Consider the following 9,760-nt stretch of genomic DNA (forward strand, 5'->3'; position numbering starts at 1 on the left):
GCTGCCATACAACCCCAGATCATCACACTATCTGCGTGTTTCACGGTCGGTGTAATGCAAATAGGATATAAATCAGGGGTCAGCAAGCCGTACCCCGTCAGGGCCACTTCACTCCCACAAACCGGATCCGTGGGTCAGATTGCACGCATGAGTGCGATCTCTGCCGTCTGCATCTCTGCAGAAGTGATTTCCGGTGATTTCCGGCGCCGCAGAAGTGAGTCCCTGTGCTGCGCTGCCCCGGTTTAGCGCAGCGCATGGGAACCTGCTGAGCAGATGGCTCGGTTCGGGGGGCCGCTCGTGGGCCGCTTTTGGCCCATAGGTCACAGATTGCCAACCCCTGATGCAAATCTCTGATTCTTCTCCTCGCATATTTCATGCCATTAGTACCAAGCAAGGAGATTTGGGTCTCATCCAAATAACACTGTCCCATTGTTCTGCTGTCCAGTTAACATGGGTTGTAGCACAGTTTAATCTTTTCCACCTTTGCTTGAGAGATAATGGCTTTTCCCTTGGAATTCTAGCATTCAGACCAGTCCTTGCACTCAACTTCACATTACATTGCGCCATGCCATCTTGTAGACACCCAGATGATTTTCTTCTGTCACGTAGGCGCAGTCTCTCCATTCTTCGATCATCACTTGCTGTTGTGCACCTTTTCCTGACTTTACCAGTCTGATTTTGTAGTAACTGAGTCTCCTTATACCTCTTCAAAAATTTGGAAATGCCAGCTTTTGTTACGTTTCCCCCAATCTTGCTTCTAATTTCTCCATAACTATAGCCTTGTTCACTTAATAGTACTATTTTACATTGCTTTATGGTTGACCAGTCAACTCTTTGTGCCATTTTAAAATTTTTATCATGTTCTGCAAACTCGCTAAATGAAAGAACACAAAAGAACCAAACAACTTGATAGCAATCACATAACACACTGACAAAACAAAATTTAAAAAATCCTTCCAGTAGCACCTTAGAGACCAACAAAGTTTGTTCTTGGTATGAGCTTTCGTGTGCATGCACACTTCTTCAGATACCAGCTCCTACCAATAACAAACTTAGTTGCTCTCTAAGGTGCTACTGGAAGGAATTTTTTTATTTTGTTTCGGCTAAGGAAGATCAACACGGCTACCTACCTGTAACACTGACAAAAGTCAACCTAAGCAAGTTTGCTTCCTTTTTCTGGTTATTTGGCTATGGCTTTTTAATTTAATACAGATAATTGAACAAAGTTTGTTGCATTACATTCTTGATTAAATTATCTGTCCATTGCTAAATAATTTCACGATATTACTCCAAAAGAAGTGCTGTTATGAGCTGGTGTTATGAGCCATCAAACCTCTGAAATACACTTTCCCCCAAAGGCTTCTACAATTTTGGCCACTACTATATATTAAAAAAACAACATTCAACAACCATTAGAATCTAATAATAAATATGTTGATGAATGACAAAAAACAAAGGTAATGAACACTCACCCAACTCCCTTCAGTTCTTCTTCATTTGTTCCTGAGGCTCTAATCCCTTTTTGCCTCAATTGCAGATTGTGATGAATTGGAAATCGAGAACAAAGGTGAACACGACAAAATCCCCAGAGAGGAGAAGCCACGGAAAAATTTGGAGTATGGAGACAGCTGCAGTCATAGCTCCCATTCCACATCCCATCAAAGAAATCTCATTGGAAAGAAACCCTATCAGTGCACGGAATGTGAAAAGAGCTTCAGGAAGAACACCCATCTCACTTTGCATCAAAGAATTCATACAGGGGAGAAACCCTATCAGTGTGTGGAATGTGGAAAGAGCTTCAGTCAGAGCGCCAATCTCACTAAGCACCAGAGAATTCATACAGGAGAGAAACCCTATCAGTGTATGGAATGTGGAAAGAGCTTCAGTCACAGCCACAATCTCACTTTGCATCAAAGAATTCATACAGGGGAGAAACCCTATCAGTGCTTTGAATGTGGAAAGAGCTTCACTCACAGCCACTATCTCACTTCCCATCAAAGAATGCATACAGGGGAGAAACCCTATCAGTGCTTTGAATGTGGAAAGAGCTTCAGTCACAGCTCTGCTGTCACTAAGCATCAGAGAATTCATACAGGGGAGAAACCCTATCAATGTGTGGAATGTGGGAAGAACTTCACTGATAGGTCCTCTCTCACTTCCCATCAAAAAATTCATACTGGGGAGAAATCCTATCAGTGTGTGGAATGCGGAAAGAGCTTCAGTCGGAGAGACTCTCTCTTTTCCCATCAAAGAATTCATACAGGGGAGAAACCCTATCAGTGTGTGGAATGCGGAAAGAGCTTCAGTCGGAGAGACTCTCTCTTTTCCCATCAAAGAATTCATACTGGGGAGAAACCCTATGAGTGCATGGAATGTGGAAAGAGCTTCAGTCATAGCTCCCATCTCACTTCCCATCAAAGAATTCATACAGGGGAGAAACCCTATCAGTGTGTGGAATGTGGAAAGAGCTTCAGTCAGAGTTCTGATCTCACTAAGCATCACAGAATTCATACAGGGGAGAAACCATATCAATGTGTGGAATGTGGGAAGAACTTCACTGATAGCTCCCATCTCAATTCCCATCAAAAAATTCATACAGGGGAGAAACCCTATCAGTGTGTGGAATGTGGAAAGAGCTTCAGTCACAGCCACAGTCTTACTTCCCATCAGAAGATTCATACAGTAGAGAATCCCTATGAGTGTGTGGAATGTGGAAAGCACTTCAGAAGGAGAGACACTCTCAATTCCCATCAAAGAATTCATACTGGATACAAACCCTTTCAGTGCATAGAATGTGGAAAGAGCTTCAGTCGGAACGACACTCTCACTTCCCATCAAAGAATTCATACAGGGGAGAAACCCTATCAGTGCGTGGAATGTGGAAAGAGCTTCCGTCAGATCTCCGATCTCACTTCCCATCAAAAAATTCATACAGGGGAGAAACCCTATCAGTGTGTGGAATGTGGAAAGAGCTTCAGGAAGAGCTCATCTCTCACTTCCCATCACAAAATTCATACAGGGGAGAAACCCTATCAGTGTGTGGAATGTGGAAAGAGCTTCAGTCATAGTGCATCTCTCACTTCCCATCACAGAATTCATACAGGGGAGAAACCCTATCAGTGTGTGGAATGTGGAAAGAGCTTCATTCAGAGTTCTGATCTCACTAAGCATCACAGAATTCATACAGGGGAGAAACCATATCAATGTGTGGAATGTGGGAAGAACTTCACTGATCGCTCCCATCTCACTTCCCATCAAAAAATTCATACAGGGGAGAAACCCTATCAGTGTGTGGAATGTGGAAAGAGCTTTAGTCGGAGCTACTCTCTCACTTCCCATCAAAGAATCCATACAAAGGTTGGAAAAACCATTATACAGCTTTAGGAGACAGGCAAGTCAGCACCTTTTAAACCAGGCCTTTGGCTGATTGACATGTAATGTCCTTTTAAAATGTGGTGGGGAGGGGGGTTACAGATGTGTATTGTGTTTTTATATTGTGCTTTTATGTTGTAACCATCCTTAGACCTGTGGGTGCAGGGGTTAGGAGCCTACCCTTAGAGGCCGAGGGGTCTTTGCCCCCCAATAATATATTTGAAGCCCCCCCCCGTTGGTAGGCATCGCCATTCCAATGGCATGTATGCATCATGTGATTGATTGTGCAAGGAGGGCCTTACCTGGCCCCTCCCACCAATATTTTATTCAATTCAGCACCACTGGGTCGAGTATTATACAAATTAAACAAAGACATAAATTGCCTTCCTTTGCACATGTTCCAGCTTGTCAATATCCTTATTTATTATCATTTTTAATATTTACCGTATTTTTCCCTCTATAACACGCAATTTTTTTCTCCTAAAAAGTAAGGGGAAATGTCTGTGCGTGTTATTGAGCGAATGTGTGGTCCCTGGACTGGCGCGAGTGAAGGCAAAAATCAGGCAAATATCAAATCGTCCGGAGAAGGGAAGCCTTGAAAAGAGGAAGCTGCTGCTTTCCTGCATTCTGCCTCAGGGTCTTACTGCCCACCCACTTCTGTTTTGTTACTGTGTTTGCTCAAACGGAACAAAGAGCAGAGAAACCCCCCCCCTCCAGGCAAGCAGAGGGGAAAGCAGAGCGTCCTTCCTTCTAATTCTTCTCCGTGCTCCGGTGCTGCTGCTGCTGCGTCTAGGGACTCGCAGGCAACATGCCGGGGGGGCGGGGGGGGGAGAGAGAGAGCTGGCTGACTGGCTGGCTTGGGGGGGGACTTTTGCCTTTCTTTCCTCCCTCCGGTAAAACCCCTCTCCTGCATTCTTAGCCAGCTGCTTCTCCGCACACCCCTCTCGGTGCTCCTTGTCCCTTCTATGTTTTTCCTTCCCTCCCCACTTAAAACGTGGTTACAAAGCACGGATCCACATGGATCCTCAGGATCTTTGCATTGGGTCACCCCAAATTCACCATCAGATCACATAGCAATGATCTGATGCAAAAACAGGGCTGCAATGGTGCAAAAACGTGGTTACAAAGCACGGATCCACATGGATCCTGAGGATCTTTGCATTGGGTCACCCCAAATTCAGCATCAGATCACATAGCATGTCCATGGCTACAGCCTGCACCATAAAAATCACGCACCCACTGTTGCCTGGGGCTGCAATGGTGCAAAAACATGGTTACAAAGCACAGATCCACATGGATTCTCAGGATTTTTGCATTGGGCTACCCCAAACTCACTATCAAATCACATGTCTGTGGCCACAGCATGAAGCACAAAAATGATACATCCACTGTTTCATTCAGAATTTTTTTTCTTGTTTTCCTCCTCTAAAAACTATGTGCGTGTTATGATCAGGTGCGTGTTATCGAGCGAAAAATACGGTATGTGCCCTTCATCTGAAGATTTCACAATATAAACATACAAGATGAAAGCATGGTGTCAGGGAACTGCCATCGGAGCTAGAGGTGGAGGGAAGGCTCCAGAGGGATGCCGGAGAGGGTCCTAGTAGGGAGAGAGGCAGCCCATCCACGGGGGAAGAAAATCAGCGTAACACCAGTGGAGAAGGGGGGCAGATGGGGGAATTGGAGGGGAGGCTCCAGGACTCCTCACCAGAGACCAGCGGAGAGAGTACTCCGCTGCCCACACCCTCCCTGTGCAGGAGACTTCCGCGCAGGGAGAGAAGGAGGAGACTTGGCGTCAAACAGCTTTTATGCTGGAAAAGGTTCAAGAAACACCCACTGACAGATTATGCCAGCGACTGAGACAGCCACAAAACTTGAGGCTGTCCAGACAGAAAGGGTTCAACCAGGTAACCCAGCCAGGAGTGGCGGCAACTTATGCACGAGCAACCCCTACAACCATTACACATGGCTTTCTCAAAAACAAGTAAAGCCTCCCCTTTTTTTGGATGGAGTTACAAACTTTGTTGATCAGGGGAGAGCTGTGGAAATAGTGCATCTTGATTTCAGTAAGGCTTTTGACAAAGTGCCCCCATGAAATATTTACTTGGAAGCTGGTAATATGTGAGCTGAACGAGGTAACTGTTAGGTGGATTTGACTGACCAAACCCGAACAGTCTTCCTTCATGGTTCCTCATCATCCTGGGAAAAGTGACAAGAGGGGTGCTGCAGGGTTCTGTCCTGGGCCTGATGTTGTTCAACGTCTTTATAAATGACTTGGATGAAGGAACTGAGGGGGTGCTCATCACATTTGCAGACGACACCAAATGGGGAGCGGAGGCCAATGTGGCAGAAGGCAGAATCAGATCAAGGGCAGGAATAGTACCACTTTATTCTGCCTTGGTCAGGCCCCACCTAGAATACTGTGTTCAATTCTGGGCACCACAAGTTAAGTATCTTAAATATTGGTTGCCTGGAGAAATGAAAAGGTGGGGAAACACAATCCATATTCCTTTTATAACATGTGGCCAATGTATATTGAATACATGTATTTTTAATACTGTTGTAGGAATCCACTCAGCACTCAGTAATTGTTATTAAACATTAAATATGGGGCGCTTAAGCACTACCTACCCCCCGATCTCTCAGAGTGAAAATACCTCTGTGGGCGGGATCGACAAATAGGATAGCTTGAAGAACACACCAGCCCTGTGTGTACCTAGAGAGAACCACTGTCTATATATAGGGATAGTAAGTTGTGATGGCAGTGAGTCGCGCACGAGTGCAGTTCATTTATAAAGTTGGTTTTATTCCAAGAAAAGAACAGATTACCAGGAGCTCCTCTCCCGCAAGCTGGTTGCCATTACGATGATGACTCAACTAAGTTCTCAGTGTCACGTTTCATCCTACAAATGCAACGTGGGAGGAAACTTCTCTTCGTACTCTGTGACGAATCGCGTCCTTTTTCCTGTACCCCCCCCATGCTCTTGAATACTCAAAGGCTGGCCAGCCATTTCTGAGAGGGTATGTGGAGTTCGGCCTTTCACCTACATTCTGGGAGAGTGTTTCCATTACAACCCCCCTCTCTTTGCTCTGGGCCATCTTCCAACCCTGGCAGCTGCTTAGAATCAGAAGCTTCCTGTATCCTGACATCAGTGTTTATATAGAGAAGAAATAAAAATGTCAACTAATACCAAGAAAGGACAGCCAAACCCAACACTCCTTACTTTAATGGCAAGATGCCGCTCCGTTGTGTTTGAGCTTATTGTGGTGGTTTTAAAAAAAGAATAAGCAGAGTAAAAAGAATAAGACTTTGAAAGGGGGGAGCTGCCTGCTGCTGCCTGTGTACTAAAAATTTTGTGGACTGTGACTGGGTGACTTGACCTTGACACTGTGGAATAGTTACGGCTAATGGGGTAGATAAACCTGAGAAAAGCAAAGTTAAAGACAAAAGAGGCTCCAAAGACCAACTTTTGAAGAGTCAGTGATGTATAAGTTAACAGAAATAAGAACAGATGCTAAAGGAACCCAGCAGAATGTACAGGAGCTAAAACAAGAATTTACTGACTTGAAATCAGTTTTCAAGAGGTCAGGGAAGAAGTTGCTGGTCACGAAAAAAAGACTGATGGTATTGGAAACAGTGAGAGTACTTGATGTGGAGAGGACCCAACAGGAGGCGCTTAATGCAATTGCCTTCTTACAGATGAAGGAACGTGAGAACCAACTGAGAGTGAGAGGCACACCTCAATTGGAACAAGATAATCTTAAGGATTGGCTAATTGAGGAGTTTGCAGCCTGGTGGGATCTGGAAAAAGACGAGTTAAGTTCCTGGATTGAGATGGCCTATAGGTTTGGGCCTAAGAAAGATTCAAAAGTGGTATATGACTGTATACTGGTTTTCAAGACAAAGGAACAGAGAGACAAGATTTTGAGCCTACATTACAAAAAAAGTCTGAAGATAAAAAATAAACCAATTGTTTTGTTCAAGGAGATTCCCAAACACTTTTTGAATTTAAGGAACAATTACGCGGACCTGGCTGGAGCTCTGAGGAGGAAGAATATCTTCTTCAGGTGGGAGTTCCCAGAGGTCCTCTTCTTCAAATTTCAAGGAAGGGAACAAAGAATTAAGACCGTTGGGGGAAAAATGAGTTTTTTTGGGGAAAAAACATTGAGGAACTTGGATTGGAAAGTCCACAGGCATCGGGGGCAGGTGCGGGGGCTCCCTAATATCACAAGATGGCACTGAAAATTTACTCTTGGAATGTTAACGGCTTGAACTCACGACAAAAAAGGAACCAAGTGTATCATGTGTTAGCAAAACAGAATTTGGATATAATTTGTCTGCAAGAAACTCATGTCACCAGATTACATAGAAAAGTACTTCAGAATAAAAGACTTGGACAGGAATTCATTTCATCAGACAAAGTGAAGAAAAGAGGAGTGGTCTTCTATTAAAGTAAAATGGAATCCTAAAATGTTTAAAGATGAGGAGGGAAGATATATTGCAATAGAAGACACGGCACAAGGTGAGAAATATTTGCTCTTGGGAATTTATGCACCAAATGATGGCAAAGCGGAATTTTTTAAGAATCTGGAAACAAGATTTCTGGATTATATGGATTACAAATTGATTTTGATGGGAGATTTGAATGGTGTCGCATCAACGCTTATGGATAGAACACAGAGACAGAAAGTTATGAATTCTGGCAGACTACCGAAGGTCTTTTTTGAAATGGTGGACAAATTTGATCTGTCAGACATATGGAGAGAGAGAAATCCAACAGAAAAAGCCTTCATATTCTATTCCAATGCAAATCAATCATTCTCAAGAAATTCCCAGAGACATTGTTCCCAGAGTAACAAAGTTGAAATATGCCCAAAGACTTGCTCTGATCATAATGCTGTTTTTGGAAATGAAAATATTTCTGCAGGGATCCTTCAGATGGAGAATGAATGATGATTTGTTGAGGAATGAACAGACAACTGGGAAAGCCCAAAAGACTCTTAAAGATTACTTTGAGATACGGAATAAGAAAATAGACAATATTTTGTCTCAATTAAAAGATAGCAGAATTTGAGTTGTAACCCAAAGAACCTGCAGATCCAAAAGGAAATTAAAGCTTTACAGATTCAGTATTCCCAGAATATAAACCAGGAAATAGAATGGAAAATAAGGATGATGAGACAAAGGAATTTTGAATCTGCAAATACATGTGGAAAACTGCTTGCTTGGCAGTTAAAAAAGAGACAGAAACAAAGTACTACTACTAATATTGTATCAGAAGGAAAGTCTGTGGAGAGCCCTGCAGAGATAAGAGGATGCTTTCAGAAGTATTATAAACATCTGTATAAAAGTGGAAAAGAAGATAAAGATAAAATTGAGCAATTTAAATGGATTGCAAAAAATTCCCTAAAATAAAAAGATCCTGCTTAATGGATTGATTACAAGACAAGAGGTTGAGAATGCAATAAATGAGATGCAGCTAGGCAAATCACCAGGGCCAGATGGTTTGTCAAGAACGTACTATAAGACCCTGAAAGATTGGCTTATTCAGCCAATGATGGACGTATGCAACAAGATATTAAGAGGGGACAAAGCACCTGAAACCTGGAAAGAAGCTTTTATAACCCTGATGCCAAAACCAGATCAAGATAGGTCCAACGTGAAAAATTATAGACCAATCTCACTACTCAAAGTGGATTACAAAATTTTTGCTAACCTTTTGGCCAATAGGTTGAAGAAGGTGCTAACAGATTATATTCACAAGGATCAGGCAGGATTTCTGCCTGGGAGACATATGAAAGATAATATTAGGAATATAATCGATGTGTTAGAAAGGTTGGATGTTAAAAAAAAAACTCTAAAGCGATGCTAATGTTTATTCTGAGAAGGCCTTTGATAATGTTTCATGGAGTTTTATGAAAAGGAATTTAGAAAGTATTGAGGTTGGACAAGAATTTTTAAATGGTATTTGTCAGGAGACTGACATCAGAGCAGGAAGCGGAGGTAGGGCTCCAGAGCGATGCCGGGGAGGGAACCAGCAGGGGGGAAGGATTTGAGCGTGGCACCAATAGGGAGGAAAGGGAGATGGAGGAGTCGGTGTCAGGGCTCCAAGACCCTTCAACTGAAACCAGTGGAGAGAGCACGGGCACGCCCCTGCCTTCCCCTTACCTGCGCAGACACGTTCCGCGCAGGGTACATAGGCGGAGACTTGGAGTCAAACAGCTTTTATGCTGGAAGAGATTCAAGAAACGCCCACTGACGGACTCTGCAAGTGACTAGTAGGTCACGGAGGGCTAGCGCTAACCCTAAACCCGGCAGAGCAAACAATCAGACACAACCAGAGGCAACTTACGCACAAGTAACCCACCCAGACTCATTACAGTATTA

At 43.5% G+C, this 9,760-nt stretch overlaps 1 protein-coding gene across 4 annotated transcripts in view; it reads left to right on the top strand.

The window, feature by feature from the left end:
- Window positions 1–3,809, top strand: part of LOC309341025 (uncharacterized protein) — a 95,377-nt gene extending 91,568 nt beyond the window's left edge. For all 4 annotated transcript variants that reach the window (XM_081860421.1, XM_081860422.1, XM_081860420.1 and 1 more), the window contains exon 3: window positions 1,538–3,809. In XM_081860421.1, the coding sequence (XP_081716547.1) occupies window positions 1,538–3,384 (1,847 nt within the window). In that variant the 3' untranslated portion in view covers window positions 3,385–3,809. The remainder of the gene's footprint in view (window positions 1–1,537) is intronic.
- Window positions 3,810–9,760: the final 5,951 nt, after the last annotated feature.

The sequence above is a fragment of the Podarcis erhardii genome, assembly GCF_964252035.2.
Source record: "Podarcis erhardii genome assembly, chromosome: 4".
Lineage (NCBI taxonomy): Eukaryota > Metazoa > Chordata > Lepidosauria > Squamata > Lacertidae > Podarcis > Podarcis erhardii.